Here is a 27,261-nt window from a genome sequence, read left to right as displayed (position 1 = left end):
TTGTGACCATTTCCCATTTTCATCAAAAGGTATTTTGAAGAAATGTAAAATTGAGTGAAACAATTTAAATGAGAGTAATTAAACAAAACTGAACATATATGTTGCACTTTATCAATAACTGATACAGACATTCTGTCAATTCCATCCACTTCAGTATCAATAAAATAATAAGGAATTTTATATTTGAATTACATGGGAGTGCAGATTCCATCGAAACTTTGTCTTACAATCAGATGGTTGACTTTGACACATTCTTCTGCACTTCAATGTTTCTGTCTATACTATACATCCATTTACACAGGAAAAACATTAGGCATAGTTTCATTTGTTTTCATTAATAAAAAACAATTATTGTTCTTTTGGATCTATGTAAAAACACATTCTTTCTCTATTTTTTTAAAAAATATTTATTGTTTTGGGTGCTTTATATGCAATTTCTTTTCTCATCTGCTTAAAATACTATCAAACAGTCAATAGAATTTTTCATAGAGAAATGCAACTATGGCTTTCCTTTTTTAACATGAAGGAAATAATAGTTATACTATTTTTACTTCAGGAGAGTTACCTTGTCTAACATTCTTCTAATTGCATCCTTCACCTCTCTGTTCCGCAGACTGTAGATGAGTGGATTAAGTGAGGAGATGACAAGAGTATAAAACACGGATATGATTTTGTTTTTATCCAATGAGAAATTGGAGCCAGGTCCTACATACATGAAGATGATGGTTCCAAAGAAAATGGTCACAGTGGTGAGATGGGAGGCACAGGTAGAGAAGACTTTGTACCTTCCCTGGGCAGACCTGATCTTCAGGATGGCAATAACAATGGCAATGTAGGAGATCAAAACAGCCAGAAAAGTTATCCCTCCAAATGCACTGGATAAAATGAAATTCACAAAGTGAGCAATGTGGGTATCTGAACAGGACAATGGAAGAAGTGGAGGAACATCACAGAAGAAATGATTAATAGTATTTGAGTTGCAGAAATTCAAGTTAAATATAACTATGGTGTGCATTGTTGAATTTACCAAACCACAAGCATAGGCAGCTATGACTAAGAGGATGCAACACTTCTTTGACATGATAACAAAATACAGCAATGGATTGCAGATTGCTGTGAAGCGATCATATGCCATCACAGCCAGAAGGCAAGCTTCAGTAGTGACAAAAATGGCAAAAAAGAAGAATTGTGTGGTGCATCCTGTGAAGGAAATGGTTGAATGTTCTATCACAAATGTTGTCAACAATTTAGGGGCAATGGTGGTAGAAAGACCAAGATCTACAGTGGAGAGATTTCTAAGGAAAAAGTACATGGGGGTGTGAAGCCTAGCGTCAGTTCTGGTTAGAATGATTATCCCAATGTTTCCCACTAGTATGATGAGATAGATGAGCAGAAAGAAGATGAAGAGGGGCATCTGAAGCTCTGGGTGGTCCATGAATCCAACCAGGATGAACTCAGTCACAGTGGTTTGATTTGTCTGCATTGTTTATTTCCCTCTAATAGAATAAAAAAAGAGGAAAAACCTTATAGCAGTATGATTACTGTTGGATTGTCTGACAATGCCCAAGGGAAAAGACTAAGAAAACCCCAAATTTAAAAGGAACAGTTTACTTTGGAAGCAGGAGTACTGACTGTTACATTATGGGCTCTTGATAAACATCCTGTTTTGAAATTACAATGCTGTATTTGAGATCATGCACACCGTTACATAGACCTGCAGTGTCAACTGGCAAAGAATGGATTCACCCCTACCATCATCTTATAAATTCCAGCAAGGATTTCTCTGTGTGAAAGAAAGTACATTTCTTGCTAAAATTATGTATTTTCTATTACATTCTAATACTCTCCAAAGAAGCTCAGAGTGCTCAGTCAGTTGAAATGCATGAATTTATTTACAGAATATAGAATAGCAGATTTGGAAAGGAACCTAGAGGTCTTCTAGTCCAATCCACTGCTTGAGCAGAAGGCCCTGCACCATTCCAGACAAATGACTGTCTAAACCCTTCTTGAAATCCTCCAGTGATGGAGCACACACAACTTCTTGAGGAAAGCCTCTGACTATTTGTTCTCACTATCAGGAAATTTCTCCTTAGTTCTAGATTAGTTGCTTCTTTAATGATCTTCCACCCATTACTTCTTGTCCTGCTTTGGACATCTCTTCTCTGTAACCACCTCTTCTCTGTGTCAACCCCTCAGATATTAGAAGATTGCTGTCATGTCATTGCCTACTCCTTTTCCTCATTAACCTAGACATACCCAGTTCCTGCAACCATTCATTGTATGTTTTAGTCTCCAGTTCCCTAATCATCTTTATCTTCTCTGCATTCTTTCTTGAGTCTCAACATCTTTTATTGTATCATGATGACCAAAACTGGACATAATTGTTTCCTATAGTCCCCAGCAGGAAGTGTAATTCACTTTGGCAGGAAGTGTTCTGTGGAACAATAATTGGCATCTACTATGCATCAATATTTGTCAAACTGCCGCCTGAAACTAATTACTGTTTGTGAGATATAATCATTACATTTACAATTCATTTTAGGATATTTGAAAGTAGCTGATCAAGTCCTTTCCTGCAGCAGAGATCCTTCTAATATTTTGTTTCGAAGCTGAAATACTTTTAAGTGAATGCCAAATTTATATCTAAATCTTGAGTTTAGATTAATTGGATTTTAAAACTGGCAGATCAGTGGCAAAGTCCTGCAATATACTACTACACTAGCAACAAGATATTTCCATATCAACAGGTAAGGTTCTGATCACTGCAGCTAAGCAGGGGTTTGTATTTGTTGTCCATTTCAAGATAAATATGTTAATATGTCATAAAGTAATAAAAAATAAACTGAGGAGATAGTGTATGTAACCATTAGGCTCAATATACAAATAATAACATATGCTAGAACAGTCTACACTTGTAAATTGGAAGAAGGAAAGAACCAACTGAACTCATGAACTTCATTCTGTATTTCTGCATCTCATGTAGTATAAGAGATTTAATTTTCACAAAGCATCATGAAGAAGCAAGAATTTGGATAACATGAACATTCTAAATAATACACAGATCAATATTTTTACATCAGAACATTTGAATATTCCCACATCTGTCTGCAAAAATATCATGGAGAGTGAGAATGAGGATGAGGATAAGGAAGATATTAAACATTTAACAGTATATTTGGGTATTAAAAGTGATGAATTAACTTACCAGATAAGAAGTCAAGATTGCATTTCCAAAAATGAAAGATGAAACATTGGGATAGAATTGCTCATTTTATACTTTATCATTAGTTAAAAAAAGGTCCATGAAAATCTCAGTTGACATAATTAACATACCATTAAAATGCTCAATACGACCCTTGGCAAAATACACCTGAGGACTTACTGGGAATTCCTATTTCCACTGTATAGGTGTGGTACATAATTAGTGTAGTACATCATTGCAATTCACAAGAAACTTCATTATGTAGTCTGATCACTTTTATTTGAAATATTAACTTGCAGATTGAGAGATGTATAGATTAAAGGACCTCAATCATACTCTGAAAGCACGAGCAGTGAAGCAATGGTGCAACAGTGAAGATACCTGTTTTCATATCATGCAGAAATGACAGTCCAGTGTTGCATGTGTTAGATATAGTCTATTTAAACATGGACTGGAAACATGGATTTTTGTCTTCCTTCCAAATATTCCTGTTAACTATTTTTCTACCTGGTTATATCTCCTTTGGCTTCCATCTTTATTCTACTAGCTATAAGAGATGACCAGGCTGAACCCAGGGGAGGGGTCCATGAGTCCCTTCGTGCCCACAGGAAATCTTAGTTCAGTCCACCTTGAATTCCATTGACTATTATCTACCATCAATTTGCTTTGACCATTAGTAGTTCAGATGCTTGTAGAGAGCTGAAGCTTACAATAAATCTTTATACTCCTTTGAACTGTCTGGATTTTATGATTTCTCTAATGCTTGATATGAATCTGAACTACAACAAATTTTTCACATACTCCAGAATACCCAAGCTATGGTTTCAGACCCCTGATCTATGGCAGTAGCAAATGAGCCAGACATATGCTCTATCAGCAAATGTCAAGACAGCATAGATAGAAGATGAAATGAGGAATTTTGCAGCCAATCTTCAACAACCGATGCATCAAATACAGATCTTGACTCAATAAAGGATTCTGCCATAGCCACAACCATTTATTCTACCTGCCCTGGTGCAACTGCCAGTTCTTGCAGCACTCATCCCCAAGACTCGTAGCTGCCTACTGCAGAGATTCATTGGAGAGTCTGATAAGATAGGAACATTCCTAGCTCAGTGCAAAGTATTCATCAGCACCCAACCAGGGGAGTTTCCAACGGACAGATTGAGGAGCCCTTTCATCCTCAGTCTTTTAATCAACTCTTCCGCCAAAGCTTCCACTCATTGAAACCAATGACCCCATCCTGGGTAATTTCCAAACTTCCCCACTAGATTTAGAAAACAGTTTGGAGACCCTATTCAAATAAAAACTGTCAAACAATACATCCACCAGCTCTGCCAGGGCAACAATTCCATGAGAGCATATGTTGAAGATTTCAAGCTCCTTGTAGTAGATCTGGATTGGAATGAGTCAGCTTTAAGAGCATAATTCAAGAGCGGGCTGAACAAGGCCATGATCACACAACTGATACAACAAGACATTCTTCACTGTTTACAAGTTATCTACTTAGCTGCTATAACAGCTAAGTCTCGACTCACAGAACTTAAAGCATTTTTCGGCAGCCCCAGCCAGCCACTTCCAAAGCTGCCTCCTCCCATCACTACCCATGCCCCCCTGCCCCCTTGGATTTAGAATAGATGCTGTAGACACAATGCAAATAGAAGCAGCCAGACAGGCCTTTTCTTTTTATTACTGTGGAGACCCTGGCCACATGGTTAAGAATCCCCTAGTAAATCTCCCAAAAGAGGCAACAGACAACCCAGCAATGTCTCTAATACTGCCTGGACAGTAAGCCCCAAGGCCAGGGAAATGAGAAACAACCCCCCTCCATGAGCACACATGGGAGAGGGACACCCAAGCAATGAATGGGGCTCAATTACTTCCACACTGAGGTAAGTTAAAAAAATTTGATTCTATCCTGAAACCACCATCCCTGTTTGATAGATTCTATGGCAATGGCTGACTTCATAAGCGTAAACCTCAGTCCAGAAACTTTAGAATATCTTTATTGTAATTGTGTATCTCACAACAAAATTGAACACTACACACCAGTAAAACCACAAAAAAAACCAATTTGTCAGCCTATTTGTCTTTGTTTTTATTATCTTGTACCATCTACCAGATGATAATAGTTCAAAAAGAGAATGTCCAAGATGAAATGAATCTTTAAGAATGTTTTGGGCTTTCCTAAGAAAGCAGGAACTGTACAGTTCATCGGGGGGGGGGGGGAGGAGTCCGCAGTCAATATTCCTCTGGGCAATGCTAATGACCCTCTGGAGCACTTTCCTATCTGCTACTGTGCAGTTGTCAAAGCACACACAAATGCAATGGGTTAGAATGCTCTCTATGGAGCAACGGTAGAAGATCACCAGGAGTTTTTCATTCAGTTGTTGTTTCCTGAGAATTCTCAAGAAATATAACCTCTGCTGGGCCTTCTTAAACAATGCTGTAACGTGAGCACTCCAAGTCAGATCCTCTTTTTCGGTAACACTCAGAAACCTAAAGCTGGCCACCTGCTCCACACAGTCTGCACTAATGATCAGGGGCTGAATGTCTGATCTATTCCTCCTATAATCTACTGTAAGCTCCTTGGTTTTAGCAATGTTGAGAACCAGATTATTGTCTCTGCACCACAAGAGCAACCGTCCACCTTATCCCAATAAGGAGACTCATCTCCTTTAGAGATAAGCCCCTGTTGTATCACCCGCAAATTTAATAAAAATATTGCTGGGATGAGTGGGGATGCAGTCATAACTGTAGAGGGTATAAAGTAGGGAGCTCAACACAAAGCCCTGTGGGGAGCAAGTATTAAGAATAAGGGCTGAAGAGATATAGTTGCCTAATCTAATCCTCTGAGAGCAGCCAGACAGGAACTTCATAATCCAAAGGTAGATTGGATGTGAAAGACCAAGGTTGACAAGTTTAGACACCAGTGTGCTTGACAGAATCATGTTAAATGCAGAGCTAAAATCTACAAAGAGCATCCGTACATAGGTCCCCCACTGCTCCAGGTTATTCAGAGCAGCATGGAGAGTGATGGCTTTGGCATCCTCTGTAGATCTTTTTGCTCTGTATGCAAACTGGTGACTGTCGAGTGTGTGTATGGGAGGAAAGACACAATGTGCTTACAGATCAGTTTTTCAAAACACTTCATGATAATAGGGGTAAGTGCCACTGGTCTGTAATCACTAAGACTCTTAACAAAGGACCTCTCTGGCAGTGGGACAATGATGGAAGCTTTCAGACAGTATGGGATAGTGGACTGGGATAGAAACCAATTAAAAATCTTGGTAAAGACCCCAGCCAACTAGTATGTGCAGTCTTTAAGCACCTGGCCATATATGCTGTCAGGTCCAGCAGCCTTCCTTGAGTCCACAGCCCTCCAAGTACTTCTCACCTCATGTTTCTCCATGGTGGACTGGTGGCTGTGGTACAGCTGCCTCTGATGGCTTCACTTCAAAGTGGGCAAAGAAATGATTCAGCTCTTCTGCCAATGAAGCATTCCTGTAAAACAGGAGTGATGTTATTGGGTCTATAGTTGTAATTTGTTGGATACGTTGCCACACCTGCCTCACATCATTGTTATGAAAATAATCTTCAATCTTCCTCTTAAGATCCCCACTCTGAAATCTCCATTGCCAGAAACCAAATTTTAAAAGCAGGACCCACCAGTCACACCACAAGGCCTTTGCAATTGACAATAAATCAACATTCTGAAATGTTAACCCTTTTCATGGCTGACCACATTTATCTTCCACTGGTGCTGAGGATCACTTGGTTACAATACCATGATTCCACCATTAAGCAGAGGAACTGGTCTATTGCTTTCGACAGCCCTCAATTCCTTTCTTGATGCAACTGGCCTTCTGAAATTCCCCCCGGCCAACTTCCCCCTATTGAAACCTAACAGAAATATCCCCAATCTGCCAAGTAAATACATGGACTTTGCTGATGTTTTTGGAGAGGAAGAAGTCTCAGTCCTCCCCTGGCACAGAGACTGTGATTGCCATAAATCCGGTCTCTGGCATCAAGATTCCCTCCAAGAGACAATACCAAAAGTCTACTAAATAATTAGAAATGCTGAAACAATATTTGGACTCTCATTTGAAATTAGACCTTCCCAGTCTCCTGCCTTGGTTACTATCCTCTTTGTACCCGGGAAGCAAGATTCTGGTGGGCCTAATAACAGTGGGAATCCCAACCCCCCTTAGAGTGGTCCATAATTACAAAGTTTTGAACTCAGTGACAATACGAGACCATCTTCAACTGCCACTACTACCAGACCGCTTAGACCAGGGGTGTCAAGCTCAATTTCATTGAGGGCCGCATCAGCATTGCGGTTGCCCTTAAGGGGCCAGGTGGGTATGGCCAGGGTGGGCGTGGCTAGAGTGCGTAGGGCCTACTGGGTGGGCGTGGCCAGCTCTACATCGTTCGCATCAAGGGTGCCTATGGGGGCCTGGGCAGGAGTGGGACAGATCTGAGGGTCTCTGGCAGAAGGAGGGTCTCTGGGCCAGGGCCAAGGCAGTGGGGGCCGTTCCTCACTGTTTCCAGGATGGCTTTGCGGGCCACATGAAACCACTTCGCGGGCCGGATCCGGCCCCCGGGCCTTGTGTTTGACATGTCTGGCTTAGACAGACTGCAGAAAGCATGCATTTGTACAAGACTGGACCTTTGCAAATCTGGACTCAAATCTCCTGACTTATGATGTGTCTGACCTCTCCCTTGGGCTCAGCCTGGTCATCTCCTACAATTAAGAAGCAAATGTGAACATTTGATCCAGGGTGATCCATCTTGGATTAAACAGAGGCACAGAATCAAAATCACATGAAGTATTAGTATCACTTTATAAATCCTAAGTAAGGCCACACATGGAATACTGCATCCAGTTTTGGTCACCACATTACAAAAAAAAAGATGTTGAGACTTTGGAAAAAGTGTAAAGAAGAGCAGCGAAAATGATTAAGGGCCTGGAGACAAAAATGTGAAGAACGGTTGCAGGAACTGGGTAAGAGCTAATCTAGAGAAAAGAAGGACTAGGGGGTGACATAATAGCAGTGTTGCAGTATTTGAGGGGCAGCCACAAGGAGGAGGGGGTTAACTTATTTTCCAAAGCACCAGAAGGCAAGACAAAAAACAATGGATGGAAACTGATCAAGGACAGAAGCAACCTGGAACAGCACCAGTGGAACAGCTTGCCTTCAGAAGTTGTGGGTGCTTCATCAATGGAATTTTTTTTTTTAGAAAAGACTGTACAGCCACCTGTCTGGAATGGTATAGGGTCTCTTGTTTGAGCAAGGGGTTGACCTAGAAAACCCCCAAGGTCCCGTCCAGTTCTATTCTGATTGATTGGCATTTAATTTTGGGGATGGTTTAGGACAGATAAGATGTCGTGGTAAATTTTCAGTTAGTGGTTTACAATAACAGTTTGTTAACAGAGAGGTTTGAAACCTTAATCTTTTTTTATTATTATCTTTCTCCCTGTTAAGTATGTAGAGGTGCAGGTTCGCATCCCACCAGGTTGACTCAGCCTTCCATCCTTCCGAGGTAGGTAAAATGAGGACCCAGATTGTTGGGGGCAATTAAGCTGACTTTGTAATAATGCCGCTTGGGGTGTGTGTGTGTGAAAGCCCTAATAAGCAGGCATATACATAGAATGAAGGCTACTGCTAAGCTTGTAAGCTGCCCTGAGTCTTCGGAGAAGGGCGGGATAGAAATGGAATTAAAATAAAAAATAAAATAAAGAGACAGACCAATAATTTACTAGTTTTTTTAAAAAAAATGGGGGAGCTCTTTCAAAAGGGGTGGGAATTAATTTTGTACTAATTTATTGATCAGTATTCAATTAGGGGGGATAATATGTGTATATGTATTGGTTTTTTAATGCACCTTTTTAATGGTTAATAATAATAATAACAATAACAACAATAGCAATAATAATAATAATGTTGGAAGGTATCTTGGAGGTCATCTAGTCCAATGCCCTGCTCAGGCAGAAGATCTTATACCAATTCAGACAAATGGCTGTCCAGTCAGTTCTTTAAAACTTCCAGTGTTGGAGCATTCACAGCTTCTGGAGGCAGGTTGTTCCACTGATTAATGGTTCTAACTGTCAGGAAATTTCTCCTTAGTTCTAGGTAGCTTCTCTCTTTGATTAGTTTCCATCCATTGTTTCTTGTCCTGCCTTTGGGCGCTTGAGTCCCTCTTCTTTGTGGCAACCCCTGAGATAATGGAACACTGTTATCATGTCACCCCTCATCCTTCTCTTCATTAGACTAGACATACCCAATTCCAGTATCTGTTCCTTGTATGTTTTAGCCTCCAGTCCCCTAATCATCTTTGTTACTCTTCTCTGTACTCTTCTAGAGTCTCAACATCTTTTTCACATTGTGGTGATCAAAACCAGATGCAGTATTCCAAGTGTGGCCTTATCAAGGCATTATAAAGTGGTATTAACACTTCACCAAGCACTGTGTTGGCTTTTTTGGCAGCTGCAGCACACTGCTGGCTCATATTTAAGTCATTGTCCACTAAGACTCTGAGATCCCTCTCACAGTTATTACTATAGAGCAAAGTACCACCTATACTACACCTGTGCATTCGGTTTTTCTTGCCTAAATGTAGAACCTTACTTTTTTCACCATTGAATTTCATTTTGTTAAATAGTGCCCAATGTTCAAGTCTGTCAAGATCCTTCTACATCTTAAGCCTATCTTCTGAAGTGTTGGCTATTCCTGCCAGCTTGGTGCCGTCTACAGATTTCATGAGTTCCCCATCTATCCCCTCATCCAAATCATTGATGAAGATGTTGAAGAGCATTGGGCCCAGAATAGAGTTCTGGGGCACCCCACTACACACTTCCCTCCATGTAGATGTAGTTCCATTGAGGACCACACGCTAAGCATGGCCGGTCTGCCAGCTACAAATCCATCTGGTGGTGATAATGTCTAATCCACATTTTTCTATCTTATCAAGTAGTAGGTTGTGATCTACTTTATGAAATGCCTTACTGAGGTCCACAGCATTCACCTGGTCCACTAATGTTTTAAATATTTTAAATGTTTAAATGTTTTGTGTTTTGCATTTGTTTTTGTTTCTTTTGTTGTTTGTTTTGGAGTTTTTGGAGCTTTGTACTTTTGAATATAATAAAAAATTGAAAAAAAGAAAAGAAAATTAGCACCAATTGTTGGCTTCCAATATTTAATACTTCACCATAAATGTAACCATCGACTTATGATTGGTCATTGAACAACTGTATTCAGTCTTGATGGTCTTGGAACAGATGTTCTACATTCCATAAAGCACTTCCATTTTCATTATAAAGTATTTTGAAGGAGTGTTGCTAAAATTGACTGAAGCAGTTTAAATGAGCAATTAAGCGACACAGAACATACATGTTGCATTGTACCAATACCTGATGTAAACATTCTATAAGTTCCATCCACTTCAGTGCCATAAAATAATTAGGAGTTTTAAATCTGAATGACATGGAAACACACATTATATCTAATTTTTTAATATGATCAAATGGTTGACTTTCATACATTCTTTTGCACTTTCATGTTTCTGTCTATACATGCATTTACACAGGAAAAACATTCAAACATAATGTTATTTGTTTTGATTAATAAAAATTATTCTTCTTTTGATCTATTTAAAAACATATTGTCCTTTTATTTTTTTAATTTTCATTTATTCTTTTGAGTAACCTATATGTAATTTCAGATATTTTCCCACCTGTTCAAAATACTGTCAAGCATTCAGGAGCATTTTTCACAGAGAAATGCAACTATGCTTTCTTTTTTAAAATGAAGGAAAATGTATTTATACCATTTTTATTGGAAGAATATTACCTTGTTTAGCATTCTGCTAAGAGCTTCCTTCACCTCTCTGTTCCGCAGACTGTAGATGAGTGGATTAAGTGAGGAAATGACAAGTGTATAAAAGACGGATATGATTTTGTCTTTATCCAATGAGAAATTGGAGCCAGGTCGTATATACATGAAAATGATGGTTCCAAAGAAAATGGTCACAGTGGTGAGATGGGAGGCACAGGTAGAGAAGGCTTTGTATCTTCCCTGGGCAGAGCTGATCTTCAGGATGGCAATAACAATGGCAATGTAGGAGATCAAAACAGCCAGAAAAGTTGTCAGTGCAATTGCAGTGGATAAAGTAAAATGCACAAAGTGAGCAATGTGGGTATCTGAACAGGACAACTGGAGCATTGGAGGAGCATCACAGAAAAAAATGATTAATAGTATTTGAGTTGCAGAAATTCAAATTAAAAATAAATATGGTCTGGACTGTTGAACTTGCAAAGCCACAGGCATATACAATTATAACTAAGAAGATGCAACACTTCTTTGACATAATAACAAAATATAGCAATGGGTTGCAGATTGCTGTGAAGCGATCATACGCCATCACAGCCAGAAGGCAACCTTCAATGGTAACAAAGATGGCAAAAAAGAAGAATTGTGTGGTGCATCCTGTGAAGGAAATGGTTGAATGTTCTATCACAAATGTTGTCAACAATTTGGGGGCAATGGCAGTGGAATAACCAATATCTACAATGGAGAGATTTCTAAGAAAAAAGTACATGGGGGTGTGAAGCCTAGCATCAATTTTTGTTAGAATGATTATCCCAGTATTTCCCACCAATGTGATGAGATAGATGAGCAGAAAGAACATGAAAAGCGGGATCTGAAGCTCTGGGTGGTCCATAAATCCAATCAGGATGAACTCAGTCACAGTGGTTTGATTTGTCTGCATTGTTTATTTCCCTCTGATAGAACAAAAAAGAGAGAAAGCTTTATAGCAATATATCTGCTGGATTGTCTTATAACATCCAAGGGAGAAGACTAAGAAAATCCCAAACTAAAAAGGAGCTGTTTGCTTGGAAAGCAGAATTATTCCTTTTTGTATATGTGAGCCCTGTTGTATTATGGGCTCTTAATAAATATGATCTTTTCAATTATTGTGTTGGAGACTGTGCACAATATTACGTAGAAGTGCAATGCCAATTAACAAACAATAGTTTCATACCTATCATCATCTCCATGCATATTCCAGAAAGGCTTTCTCTGTGTCAAAGAATGTGGACTTATTGCTAAAATATGTTTTCTATTGCATTCTAGTACTCTCCAAAGAAGTCAGAGTGATCAGTCACTGTCTGGATATATAATTCTTGCCAAGATACCTCAACTTGTTGCAGGAAATGCTCTATGTAACAATCATTGGCATGAATTGGCTACTATGCACCAGCTTCCATTCCATCTGCACCTGAATTCGTGAATGATAAACTTTATATTTACAATTCATTTTAGAACATTTCAAAGTAGCTGATCAATGTGCATTATAGCCTTGTCCTGCAGTACAGTTCCATCTAGTATTTCTTTTTCTAAGACAAAATACTTTTTAGAAGAACACCATAGATTAATTGGATTTTAACATGGATGTGTGTACTTTATTATAAGTAATAAAATAAGCAGATATTATAAGCAACCCTTTGCCTCCATGCACAACTAATAGGATTAACCACTATAGACTCTACCAGTAAGCTAAAAGAAAAAAAGAATCAGCTTTTGACTCAGGAACTTCATTCTCCATATATAATAAGAGATTTAATTCACACAAAGCATCATGAAGAAGCTTTTGGAGTTTGGGTCACAAGAGAATTCTAAGTAAAACACAGAACAATATTTTTATATCAGACCAGTTGAGTATATTTACATCTGTTTGTAAATATATGGTGAAGAGTAGAAGTAGTAGTAGGAGGAGAAAGATGTAAGCACTTAACAATTTATTTGGCTAACTAAAAGTGTTCAGTTGAAGAACTTACCAGATTCGAAATAAAAGATTTCATTTCAAAAAATGAAAGATGGACCATTTGGATATAATTTCTCATTTTATACTTTGTTTTTCATTGGTTAAGAAACAATTTATTAAAATCTCAATTAGATCTCTTGGCAAAATACACTTGAGGGCCTCCTAGGAATTCATATTTCCAATTTATAGCTTCTATGTATTGAAATTCATTAAAAAAAATCGTTATGCAATTTGAACGCTATTATTAGAAGCATTAACTTGCTGATTGAGGGACCTTAAAATTAAAGGATGTCAATCATACCCAGAAAGCACAAGTAGTGAAGCTAAACTAACAATGTATTTACATGTAGAAACATAAATTTTTTAAAAAGGAAAAAAATGCAACAAAGGAAAAAGTGTAATGTATCATTATAGAAGTAAATTGTTACAATTCTATATATAGTTATGTAATGTATTATTATTTGAGTAGTATGTATTTCTAATATAACTATAATGTTTTCTTTCGTTTTCCTTAACCTGCTGTATTTTGTATAAATGGACCCCATTTTTATTATACAAAGTCTACTTCTATAGGTGATCCGCAATCAGGTCCTGAGTTCATTTGGCGAAACAGGCCAAATATTAACTTTTGTCATATAATCATATTTGTATAATACACTACTTTGTTTCCAATGTTTTTAAGTATAGGACATTGTAGAAACATACTTTTAAAAGAAGCATTATACTTATTATTACATTTCTAACACAATGTTGTTTTTGACAATTCTTTTCTATATAAACATAATGGAATCCAGTAACTTCTAAATATTATTTTTTGTTATATAACTGATAATTTGAAGTTGAGTGATACTCTTGCTATAGAAGTTAACACACTCTTCCATTGTCTAGGCAGTACAGGAACCTGTAATTCTTTATTCCCCTCATTTCTTAACACCTGCATAACAAACTGAATCATTAGTAACACATATCTGTAGACTTAATAGTATGTGTTTTAGTTTTAAAGGAATTAACCAGTTGTTTTAGCATCTCAGGTGCGTCAGAAGCTGAAAATGCTGCTAGGTAATGTTGTTAACAAAAGTTGTAATTGTAAATATTGCCATCTGATAGATATCTCTGATAATCTCTTAATACTGAGTATATTAAAAATTCATCATTTATCAGTTGGTCTAAAATCAATTTCCCCATTTCCATCCATTTTTTTTCATATCACCATATTTCTACTAATATTTAAAGTGGGTTTTCCCATAAAATAAGTTTGGCACGAGGATCCCCAGAAAAAAGCCCTCTGAGTGGTGAGGCATTTTTTTTTCTCCCTGCCAACAAACAGCTGACTTTGCTGCCAAAGCAGGTTCTCAGATTTGAATGGGAGTAACTAGGAATGACCCATGACTATCTTCAGATGACTGTGAACTTGCCAGGGAAGAGAATCTAGAGCAGTGGTGGCTAACCTATGGCATGCTTGCCAGAGGTGGCACTCAGAGCCCTCTTTGTGAGCACATGTGCCATTGCCCTAGCCCTGCCTCCCCCTGTGGCCCCCTCCTCACCAGCAGTCCCCCTGGAGGAGAGTTGTCCCTGGCCTTGGCCCACGCAGAACAGTGCATCCAAGAACATGGCAGATGGGAAGCGTGGACAAGACTCTGCCCTCATGCCCTATCATACGCAGATGATGCTGTGGAGCACAGGTGGAGGGCGTGGCCACCATGGCATTGCAGGGCTGCCTGGGCAATCTGCTGTGGGCTGTGGAGTTGGTGGGTGGTCCTGCAGGGTTGGGGGGTGGGGGCGGGGCAGGGCAGAGCAGGGGCAGGGCAGGGGGTGGGGAGGTAAATGGGCACTCAGTCTCTAAAAGGTTTGCCATCACTGATCTAGAGGATTACAATTCTTGGTAAGAATGGCCGGAGCTTCCAGTTCTCTCCCCCTGTGAGGAGAGAGGGAAGGTAATTCCTGCCCCACCCTCTAAGAACAGTGGCGACTGACTACCCAGGGGAAACATAGCAATTATAAAAAGAACTTTAATCTAATTGGATGCATATACTTTTGAATTTAGGGACTAAAAAGTTTTCCTAAAATTTTTTCTTACTCCTATTTCTATTGGATACGCTGATTTTTATCTAAAAAGAAAAGAAATAAACTTTGAAAAACTATTATAAAAACAGGGGACTTAAAAGGTTTTAAATGGCATTGGTGACATCTTGTGGTGAAGTTTGATTTTACAACTTGTTATTGCCTAAAAGAAACTTGGATTGAAGCCCACACTACAGATAAAACTCTTTCGACCTTGAATGCCACCTGTGAGAAACTCAGCTGTAGAGAGAACTTCTGGATGGCATAACTGGCCTGCTTGAACAATGAATGTAAACCTTTATTGACTTTCAGAATTATATGTGGGGAATTGCCTTCCACTCCTCCAGAAGTGGTGAATGCTCCAACGCTGGAAGTTTTTAAGAAGAAACTGGACAGCCATTTGTCTGAAATGGTATAGGGGTTCCTGCCTCAGCAGGGGGTTGGACTAGATGACCTCCAAGGTCCCTTCCAACTTATTATTATTATAACATTACCTCTTTATTTGAGGAACATTGGTTATTATATGAGATGATGAAATACCTTGGACTATAAAATCTTACTTGACAAACGACTTCTACTGTAAAGACTACCTATAAACATGAAATAAAGGTCCCACACCTAATTATAAAATTATTTTTAACATCTGATTTTATTAAGAGAATATGGATGAAGACCAGGAAAAGATCCTTTCCATGTTGAAAGCAATACATGAAACCATTCTTTCAGCTTTGACAAAATAAGACCCAACATAAAAGAACAAGATGCCAGCTTAGATACACAAACCCAAACTTTGACTACAACCAAAGAACTAACAATGCAGAAGATAACAGAAGAAGTGGAACAATAAAATATTAAGACAGAGGACTCAATTGACCAACAAATACAGTTAATGGAAAATCCAGAAAAGGGAGTGACAATACTGAAAATGGAAAAGAGTTTCTATATAAATCAGAAGAAATTTGAGAAAAAAGAAGAACAGATTGAATGGAAGATAAACATATCAGGACAATCATGGGGAATTGAAATAATAGGGAGATGATTTAATGAATACAAAAAAATGGCAACTAAATGGTCTCTCTTATTTCAAATAATGTGTATAATAATAGAGGGAGATCTATTTGATGATCTAAAAGCACTAACATGGAAGGCTAGTTGGTAAAGGAAGGAAGCCAGAATAAGGCTGAAGAAAATTGGGGGGGTTGATTTATTAGAGAGGATTGGGGGAAAAATAAATAACAGGATATGGATTGTCTATAAGATTGAATGTAAAAGTAATTAAGATATGTATAAGCTAAAAATTTATTAATAAATGTAATAATGATGTTTTTACTTAGTTAATATAATAAGAACTGTATTAGCTTAAAGATGAGATAGTAGATATTAAGGGAAAAAGATAGGAAATATTTGATGTTGTAACTTGAAATTCATACTAAAGATTTTTGTATGTTATTGAACTATTGATTAACCCAGCCACCACACTGCTTTTTAAATACTTAAATGTAAAATTGGAAAATTAATAAAATATTATTAAAAAAAAAGAATGGCCGGAGTGGTTGCATCTCCATATTTACCTGTCACTGCTTGTATTTTTAGGTGTGCCTCTGTTTTTAACATCACTTCCTGAAGTTTGATTGTTAATATCCTGGCTGATTGCTGATTTGCAACTTTCATTGAAAATACTTTTTCTTTTAGTGCAAGATAATTGGTGGCACAAGGGTTCTTTTTCCTTTGCAGTGAAAGGGACTTGATCTGGTTTTTAAAAACATTTTATTAAGTTGTAGAGTAAAATACAAAATACAAAGCAAATAGTAGGACACAGTGGAGAGGAGAAAGGGAGAAGAAGGGGAAGGAAAGGGAGCAAAAAGAAAAAAAAGAGACTGGCTTCCAACTTCCTCTGTCGCAGTCAAGTAAAGCATTAACATCGAGCCTCAACTTTTGACTTTTCCACAATAGTAAAAACTAGCCATTTCTGTAACAACAAATCATTCTAATCAGTGAAACCCAAAATCAAAGTTTCATTTTTTTCCATCTCAAGCCCCAAGTCCAGAAGCTGTAGCCGTGTAGAAACAAAAGTACTTGTATTCTTTTCTTTAATCAAAACAGTGACTTTACAACTTCTGAAGCCATTCGTTCGTCCATAGTGGGAATCGAAACGTCCTTCCATTTTTGTGCATACAGTAGTCTTGTTGCTGTCAACATATAATAATAATAATAATAATAATAACAATAATAATAATAACAATGATAATAATAATAATAATAATAATAATAATAATAATAATAATAATAATAATAATAATAATAATAATAATATAAAGTTGGAAGGGACCTTGGAGGTCATCTAGTCCAACCCCCTGCTCAGGCAGGAAACCCTATACCATTTCAGGCAAATGGCTGTCCAGTCTCTTCTTAAAAACCTCCAGTGTTGGAGCATTCACCACTTCTGGAGGCAGGTTGTTCCACTGGTTAATTGTTCTAACGGTCAGGAAGTTTCTCCTTAGTTCTAGGTTGCTTCTCTCCTTGACTAGTTTCCATCCATTGCTTCTTGTCCTGCTTTCAGGTGCTTTGGAGAATGTACAGGATTAAAGTTCAGAATTTCTTTTCCAAATCTTTTCCAATTAAACGCAAAAGAAAAAATTCTGGTTTCATGTTTATTTCTACTTTAAGGATTTTTTGTATGAGAATGTGAATCTTTCTCCAATATTTCTTTGCTTTGTTACATGTCCACCATAAATGATAAAAGGTCCCTTCTTTACATTTCCAGCATTCATTTGAAATACCTTTATACATTCTAGACAGCTTATCTGGTGTTAAATAACCAGCAATACATCATCTTATAGAAGTTTTCTTTTAAGTTGTAATTCAATGTAAATTTTAAATTTTTCATCCACATATTCTCCCATTGTTCCAGCATCACATTATAATCAAAATTCCTTGTCCATTGTATTATACAATGTTTTACATGTTTACTTTCCAAATTCAATTTCAATAGCATTTTACAAACCTTAGCTGACTTTGTAATAATGCCGCTTGGGGTGTGTGTGTGAAAGCCCTAACAAGCAGGCATATACATAGAATGAAGGCTACTGCTAAGCTTGTAAGCCGCCCTGAGTCTTCGGAGAAGGGCGGGATATAAATGGAATTAAAATTAAAATTAAAAAAAATATGTTTGTCACTGCCACACAATAATGTTTCAAATTCATTTTCAATGAAGTCAAACCCAAAACACTTTTTATCTAATTTAAATCTTTCTTTTGGTTGCTGAGATGTGAACCAATGGTAAACATAACCCTCTGATTTTAACTCTTCCCTCGATTTAAGAGTAGGGTCACCCGAGTTGAAAAGTATTATTTTACTGTAGGTCCACCAGTGCGGTTTCACAAGCATTTCTTTTCTTAAAAAAGCTTCGTGTGGGGATAGCCAAAGAGGCAACTTTGTGGAGAATCTTGTTTTATACTTGTTTCATACTCTTAATATGGCAGGTCTGACAAAGTAATTATTAAAAGCAGCATTGACTTTATCATACCATAAATAACCGTGTCATCCAAACCTTAGTTCATGACCTTCCAAATCAAGTAGCTTCTTATTCTGGAGGTTCACCCACTCTTTTAACCAGGCCAGGCAACATGCATCAAAATACAGTTTCAGCTCTGGTAAATCCAAACCCCCTCTTTCCTTAGCATCTTGCAATAACTTATATCTAATTCTTGGTTTCTTCCCTTGCCATATGAACTTGTAAACATCCCTTTGACATTGTTTGAATGGGACATTGGTTGCAAGTATTGGTAATGTCTGGAACAGAAAAAAGCATCTTTGGTAAAACATTCATTGATTACAGAGATTCTACCCAGTAATGATAAATGCAATTTATCCCATCTTTGTAAATTCTTTTTGATATTGTTCCAAAGAGGCACATAGTTATTTTGAAACAATTTTATATTTATATTTGTCAACATAACCCCCAAATATTTCACCTTTTTCTCAACCTTAAAACCCGACTTTTTAGTCAGTATATCATTATCCTGAGATGACATATTCTTAGTCAACATTGTTTTCTGTTTATTTATTTTGAAACCTGCTAAAGACACAAATTCATTTAACTTCATCATCAAATATTCTATTTTATTTTTTTGTCTTGCGGGAATATAACCAGATCATCAGCAAATGCCCTCAGTTTATAAACTTCTTATGCTCTTTATTTTCTTGTTCACCCTAATGTCTCTATTCAAAATTTCCAACACCAAAATAAACAGCAAAAGAGACAAGGGACATCCTTGTTTCGTACCCTTTTGAATTTCACATGGATTGGTTTAATCACCATTAATAACAATTTTTGCTTGTTGTGATATATAAATAGCTTTAACTTCTTAAATAAAATTAACTCCAAAGCCCATTTCTTCCAACACTTTAAATGTAAACACCCAATTTAAATTGTCGAAGGCCTTCTCTGCGTCTAAGAATATTAGAGCTGCCTGTTTCTCATTATGGTATTGTAAATATTCAGTAATGTTCAAGGCAGCCCTCACATTGTCCCTTAGCTTTCTTTTTGGCAGAAAGCCAAATTGGTCTTCATGTATATATTCTAATAATATTTAAATGGCATTTTTACTCTAACAATTTTGTACTTTACCAGTTTTTCTAAAAGTACTTCATTGCTTCATTTTATTTTTGTATACAGTACTTTGCAAAGTGTTAGCCAGTTGCGCAAAAACACAGTAAATTAAGAATGCTTTCAGAAATAAAGTGTTATAGTTTATTTTTATCCATTAACAAAATAGAAATGAACAGAAGAGAAATCCAAATAAATCAATATTTGGTATGATCACCCTTTGCCTTCAAAATAGTACCAATTCTTACACTTGCACAATATCAGGGATTTTATAGGATTAGAAACAGATGTATGATTAACCATTTATACCAAGCAGGTGCTAATGATCATCAATTTCATATGTAAATTGCAACACAGTCATTAACTAAATCAGGAGCAGCTATATAGGAGGCTTAAAACTGGGTAAGAAACAGCCAAATTCTGCTATTAAGGTGAAGTTGTAGAAGACAGTTTCATTTACATCACACAGATGGTATTTAACACCAACAATGGCCAGCAACAACAACCATCCAAACAAACAGCCCGAAATCAGACCATGACTCAGAAATATCCAAACAATAACATTCATACCAACTTGCATCACATAAATAGGTATTTAAAGGCCAGTGCTCTGGCAGACAAGCACAATTCAAAGCACACTGACGATGTCTCTTTGAATGGTGACAAAATGTTTGCAACCAAATTGCCAAGTTCAGAGCTCAAATCAACAGCCCAACTACCAACCCAAGCTACTAATATTCAAACACATTTCAGACAGTTTCATGTCACAAATAATACACCATGATAAAATTGAGCACAGGAACAAGACAAAAGGTAGTCTCTCCCAGGCAAAGATTGCAAAGCAGATTGGAGCTTCAAAATATGCCGTTCAAGGACTTTTGAAGAAGCACAAAGAAACAGGCAACATTGAGGATGGTAGACACAGTGGATGGCCAAGGAAACATAATGCAGCAGATAAAAGGCACATCATGCTTACTTCCCTTCAACTTTGGAAGATGTCCAGCAGTGCCATCAACACAGAACTAGTGGAAACCAGTGGGACCCAAGTACACCCATTTACTGTCCGGAGACATCTGGTCAGAAGTGGTCTTCATGGAAGAATTTTGGCCAAAAAGCCATGCCTCTCATAATCATAATCATCATAGTAAAGTTGGAAGGGACCTTGTAGGTCATCTAGTCCAACCCCCTGCTCAGGCAGGAAACCCTATACCATTTCAGACAAATGGCTGTCCAGTCTCTTCTTAAAAACTTCCAGTGTTGGAGCATTCGCAGCTTCTGGAGGCAGGTTGTTCCATTGGTTAATTAAAAATTAACGATCCTTCCACAGGATACCTCTGATGTAGAAACAAGGCTAAGCAACTCAACTGTGCACAAAAACACAGGAACTGGGGTGCAGAAAAATGGCAGCAGGTGCTCTGGGCTGATGAGTCAAAATTTGAAATATTTGGCTGTAGCAGGAGACAGTTTGTTTGCCAAAGAGCTGGAGAGTGGTACAATAAAGAGTGTCTGCAGGCAAAAGTGGAGGTTTTTACATGGTGGAAGTTCCTTACAAGTTTGGGGCTGCCTTTCTGTAAATAAAGTTGGAGATTTTGTCAGGATCAACGGTGTCCTCAGTGCTGAGAAATACAGGTAGATACTTTTACTTTCATACCCTACCATCAGAAAAGTGTGTAATTGGCCCCAAATTTGTTCTGCAGCAGGACAACAGCACCAAACATCCTTAAGAACTATTTTCAGTGTAAAGAAGAACGAGAAGTCCTGGAAGTTATGGCTTGGCCCCCACAGAGCCCTAACTGCCGGCATCAACTTCCCTCCGTCCAGTGCGCTCCCACAGAGAGGGCCTCCTCAGGGTGCCTCCGATCAGAGAATGTCGACTGGTGGCCCCCAGGGGGAGGGCCTTCTCTGTGGGCGTGCCAGACCTGTGGAACCGCTTGCCGGTTGAGCTCCGGATGGCCCCCGACCTTCGCTCCTTCCGGCGGGATCTAAAAACCTATTTATTTGAGCAATCCGGCCTGGTCTGATGGGTTTGGGGTTGGGTTTTTAATATGGTTTTAACTATTGTATATATCAGGCATAAATTATTTAATTGTTTTTTAACTTTTGTACTTTGTTTTTTAATATTTATTTCCCTGTACACCGCCCTGAGTCCTTCGGGAGAAGAAGAGAGTCCTTCGGTATAAAAATTTAATAAATAAATAAATAAATAAATAAATAATAAATAAATAAATAAATAAATAAATAAATAAATAATTTCAACATATTTGATTGTGTTTGGGATTACACGAAGAGACAGAAGGATCTGAGGCAAGATCTGTGGTTAGTTCTCTTAGATGTTTGGAACAACTGTGAAAGAACCTTGCCAAGTTCCTTCAAAAACTGTGTGCAAGTGTACCTAGAAGAACCGATGCTGTTTTAAAGGCAAAGGGTGATCAAGCCAAATATTGATTTAATTTGGATTTCTCTTCTGTTCATTTAATTTCCATTTTGTTAATTGATAAAAATAAACCATTAACAATTCTATTTCTGAAAACGTTCTTAATTTACAGCATTCTTGCACAACTGCCTAACATTTTTGCACAGCACTGTATGTCCTTGCTTTCTTATTTTTTAAAAAATGGGAACTCCGCCCCCACCCCCCCTCTTTCCCCCCTCTCTGCTGTGAGAATTATTATTTCAGCTTCTTCTGTGCTCACATAGAACATCTATTCTCGTCCTTGAAAAATAACTGTTTGCACTCTGCTGTGAAAGCTTGGCTATCTGAGAGATTTCTATTATATTAAAATCAAAGGAACAATAAATTAAGAACTTTGAACATTATACGTTATATATTCTCTGTAATACTCCCCAAAAAGAGACAAGCAAAGATGTTTTTTAACATTAAGGCCTTCGTGAAAACATTTGAACTAAAAAAATGTTTACCAACAGGCAAGTTTTAGATAAAAAAATTAGATAATTTTTTAATGTATTTGTATTGTATGAATTTTAAATAATCCTAAAGAAGGCATTCAGATAATTAAATCATCCATGCAATTGAATGGATTGGAAATTAATTTGCTGTTAACAGACTTGAAAGAGAAAGGGTTTTGCTTGAAAACCGGAGACCTGCTAGAGGAGGCTGAAGGGGCCATTAACAAACTGGTCCTTTTCAGGAAAGCTGATGGAGTTTGCAGAATAGAGCCATTATATGCAACTAGAACAGAGTTTCCTCAACCTTTTCAGCTTTGTGAACCTGTTTCACAAGAGGGAGGGGAATAATTATTTTTGTTGAAATATATTTATCAGTTATTTGACCAGGAAGACATTTTTTGTATGGTTAATATTTTATTCTATACATTTTTTTCCTTTGTGTCAGTTTTTGTTTTGTATTCTTTTGTCTGTATTTTAACTTTGGAAATAAAAAATTATGAGGAAAAATCTATTTGGCATGGGAAAAAGGGTCAAATCTTTTTAGTTAGGAATTCCATTTATAACTTTCTAACTGATATAATTGTTTCCACAGATTTAGTATCTTTGAATCCTAACACTGTCTATCTAACCAAAGGTGCTATATATGTTTATTCCAAGGTTGTCCAAGTCAGAAAATTAACAATTGTTGGATTCCAGCATTTAATACTTCGCCATAAATATAGTCCTCGACTTATGACTAGTCATTGAACAACTGTTTCGTGAGGCTTTGGAACAGAGGTTCTACAACCCATGAACCACTTCCAGCTCATGTAAAATTTTGTTCTCCCTCCCAGTCAAATGACCATATTTTGTGTACTTGGCAACTTGTTTGCATTTATGATTGGTTTCCAAGTACACTGATCATGTGATCACCATTTGCAATCTTCTCTTACAGCTTCTCCAGGACATCAATGGAAAAGCTGGTAGGGAGACATTCAAGTGGAGGGATGTTCGATTTGAGATCCATTCTCCCAGGGTGCTGAGGTATCTTCTCCCACCTATAGCAGGGAAGGGAAACTGCCACATGCTGGGGCAATGGACTTCAAATCTGGTGAAAACACTAGTAAATGCCAGCATTCTGAACTTTCAAAATGGTGGCATTCACAAGCTTTTCATGAGATTTAAGGTCTGTTCTTTTAGCACACCAAGCGATTTTCCCTCAGGAGTAGAAATCCATTCTGTTACTGGAACAATTAAGATCAAATCTGGTGAAAATGCTAGTGAACACCATTGTTGAGATCATACTTCCTGGTTATGTGACAAGAAGGGTAGGAGCATGTCAGTTGTTTTAGTGTTCTACAATATTAACATTCAGAATTGTCTAGTAGTAGTTATTAAAGCATTCTGCCATCAATCTTCACATGAAAATGATTGAAGCTGAAGCCCTCATCATCACAACCCTACCTAGTTTTTGAACTTCTAGGTTTGCTGATCATCCTGGTTTGGGTAGTATTCATTTTGATCAAGAGCTCTGGAGATGTCAAAACCTTAAAAGGCGACACAGGGCAAAATTCACTGCAGGCAATCTAAAATCTACCACTCTAACCATTTTGTGATTTTACTGACATTTCAATATAAAACCAAAAATATTTTCTCATGTTTCTACTACCTTTTAGCACAGGCCTTATGGCTTTGTCCAAGAAAGAAGGAATAACTACAATTTAAATAGATTATTTCCAACTGTATTATCTTTCTTTATAGGCTATATCTCTCCTTCTCAGAGACAAAAAGTATTTTCAGAAGGATAATTTTGAGGCGAAGAAAATGGGAACAAGGGAGGAGAACACACAGAGAGAAGCATTCTCTTTCTGCCTGCTCTTAGATAGGTCTTAGTTTGAAAAAAGTTTTTAAGCCAGGTTTTTAGGATTAATACATATTGCTAAAGGTAATATATTATTTTCTTAATCAGCAACAGATTTTGCTTCCTCCATCAAATTTTTAATTCAAAGACCTTTAAGAATATATTTGTGCCCTGTAATTAATATTATTTTGTGACCATTCCTCATTTTCTTTATAAGTTTGAAGGAATGTTGCTAAAATTGACTGAAATAGTTGAAATGAGAGCGATAAAGCAAAACTGAACTTATATGTTGGACTTTACCAATAATTGTTATAAACATTCTATCAGTTCCATTCACTTCAATGGTGATAAAATAACAAGGAATTCTCAATATGAATTATATAAAAATGCAGATTCCCTCTAAACTTAGTCTTTTGACCAAATGGTTGACTTTGACACATTTTTTTCACTTCAATGTTTCTGTCTGTAATATGCATACATTTACACAGGAAAAATATTCAGACAATATTTTTTGTTTAATAAAATGCAATTATACTTCTTTTAGATCATTTAAAATAAATTGTCCTTTTATTTTTATCTCTATTTTTATTTATTTATTAGTAACATATGCAATTTCAGCTCTCTTTTGACATGCTCAAAATATCATCAAGCATTCAATAATATTTTTCACAGAGTAAATGCAACTATGGTTTACTTCTTTGACATAAAGTAAATTAAATTTATACTATTTTTACTTCAGGAATGTTACCTTGTTTAGCATTCTGGTAATCGCAGCCTTCACTTCCTTGTTCCTCAAACTATAGATGAATGGATTAAGCGACGAGATGACAAGAGTATAAAAGACAGATATTATTTTGTCTTTATCCAATGAAAAACTGGAGCCAGGTCCTATGTACATGAAGATGACAGTTCCAAAGTAAATGGTCACAGTGATCAGATGGGAGGTGCAGGTGGAAAAGGCTTTGTATCTTCCCTGGGCAGAGCTGATCTTTAGGATGGCAATAACAATGGCAATGTAAGAAATCAAAACAGTCAGAAAAGTTGTCATTCCAATTGTAGTGGATAAAATGAAATGCACAAAGCGAGCAAAGTGGGTATCTGAACAGGACAATAGAAGCATTGGAGGAGCATCACAGAAAAAATGGTTAATTATGTTCGAGTTGCAGAAATTTAAGCTGAAAATAACTAGGGTGTGTGCTGTTGAATTTGCAAAACCACAAGCATAGGCAGTTATAACCAAGAGAGTGCAAAGCTTCTTTGACATGATAACAAAATACCGCAATGGGTAGCAGATTGCTATGAAGCGATCATATGCCATCACAGCCAGAAGGCAAGTTTCAGTGGTCAGAAAGATGACAAAAAAGAAGAATTGTGTGGTGCATTCTGTGAAGGAAATTGTTGAATGTTCTACAACAAATGTTGTCAACAATTTGGGGGCAATGGCAGTAGAATAACCAACATCTACAAAGGAGAGATTTCTAAGAAAAAAGTACATTGGGGTGTGAAGCCTAGCATCAATTTTTGTTAGAATGATTATCCCAATGTTTCCCACTAGTATGATGAGATAGATGAGCAGAAAGAAGATGAAGAGGGGGATCTGAAGCTCTGGGTAGTCCGTGAATCCAACCAGGATGAACTCAGTCACAGTGGTTTGATTTGTCTGCATTGTTTATTTCCCTCTGATAGAATGAAAAAAGAGGGAAAGCCTTATAGCAGTATGAGTACCGTTGGATTGTCTGAGAATGTCCAAAGGAGGATATTAAGAAACCCCCAAACTAAAAACTAAACTAAAAATAAACAGTTTGCTTGAGAAGCATGAGTCCTCACTGTTATAATATGGACCCTTGATGAAGATGCTCTTTTCAAAATACAATGTTGTACTGGACAGCATGCACATTACTATATGTAGAGGTGTAGCTTCAATTAACAAAGATTTCTTCATACCTACCATCATCATCTTGCACATTCCAGGAAACATTTTTCTGTCTATAAGAATGCAGACTTCTTCCTAAAATGTATTTTCTCTAAATTCTACTACTCTTCAAAGGAATCAGAATGATCAATCCCTCTGTGTGAATTTATCATTCTCTCCCAGAGACCTCAACCAGAAAATAGCCCACTTCTTGCAGGAAATGTTCTGTGTAACAATTATTGGCGTGAATTGGCTGCTAGGCACCAACATCCATTTCACCTGCATCTGAAATTAATTCCAATTTGTGAATTGTAAACTTTACATTTACAGATCATTTTTAGAACATTTCAAAGTGGCTGATCAGTGTACACTATAGCCCTGTCCTGAAGCCCATCTAGTATTTCTTTTTCCAAGAAGAAATACTTTTTAGAAGAATGTGAAACTAATATCTAAACCTGCGTTTTTAAGATTAATTGGATTTCAATACTTGCAGTTTTAATGCTTTGGCCTGCAATATGTTATTCCATTGCAAAGTTGTGATCACTACAGTTGAGCTGCAGTGTATATTTGTTGTCCATTTGAACATGAATGTTTATTATATCATAAGTAACCTAAATTGACTAAAGTGATACTGTAAGCAACCCTTTGCCTCAATACAGAACTATTGACTAAGGAGATACTGTAAGCAACCCTTTGCATCAATGCAATACTAATAGAATGAACTGCTACAAACTCTACCAGTAAGCTAGAAGAAAGAATAAGCACCTGTTGACTCATGAACTTCATTCTTCATGTTGTGCAAATGATTTCATTCACACAAAACATCATGAAGAGGCTTTTGGAGTTTGGATGACAAGGGATTCTAAGTAAAACACAGAAAATTGTTTTTATATCAGACTAGTCAA

At 37.2% G+C, this 27,261-nt stretch overlaps 2 protein-coding genes and 1 pseudogene across 3 annotated transcripts; all 3 read right to left on the bottom strand.

Annotated features, from left to right (window-relative positions):
* Window positions 1–547: 547 nt before the first annotated feature.
* Window positions 548–1,483, bottom strand: LOC310631927 (olfactory receptor 5AR1-like; the record flags this gene model as incomplete). The annotated part of the gene is made up of 1 exon (XM_083348710.1): window positions 548–1,483. One exon carries the CDS (start codon window positions 1,481–1,483, stop codon window positions 548–550), a length of 936 nt encoding a protein of 311 aa, XP_083204836.1.
* Window positions 1,484–11,034: 9,551 nt separating this feature from the next.
* Window positions 11,035–11,971, bottom strand: LOC310640804 (olfactory receptor 5AP2-like; annotated as a pseudogene). Its single transcript has one exon. The product of its transcript is annotated as an olfactory receptor 5AP2-like (transcript).
* A 9,024-nt stretch (window positions 11,972–20,995) lies between these two features.
* LOC310640717 (olfactory receptor 5AR1-like) lies at window positions 20,996–26,110 on the bottom strand (the record flags this gene model as incomplete). Its single annotated transcript, XM_083363204.1, has 2 exons — window positions 20,996–21,265; window positions 25,193–26,110. The coding sequence occupies 2 exons, from the start codon at window positions 26,108–26,110 to the stop codon at window positions 20,996–20,998; spliced, it is 1,188 nt and encodes a 395-aa protein (XP_083219330.1).
* Window positions 26,111–27,261: the final 1,151 nt, after the last annotated feature.

The sequence above is a fragment of the Vipera ursinii genome (assembly GCF_947247035.1).
Source record: "Vipera ursinii genome assembly, chromosome: 1".
Lineage (NCBI taxonomy): Eukaryota > Metazoa > Chordata > Lepidosauria > Squamata > Viperidae > Vipera > Vipera ursinii.
Note: the sequence above shows the minus strand (reverse complement) of the source record. Positions and strands in the feature narration are given on the sequence as shown.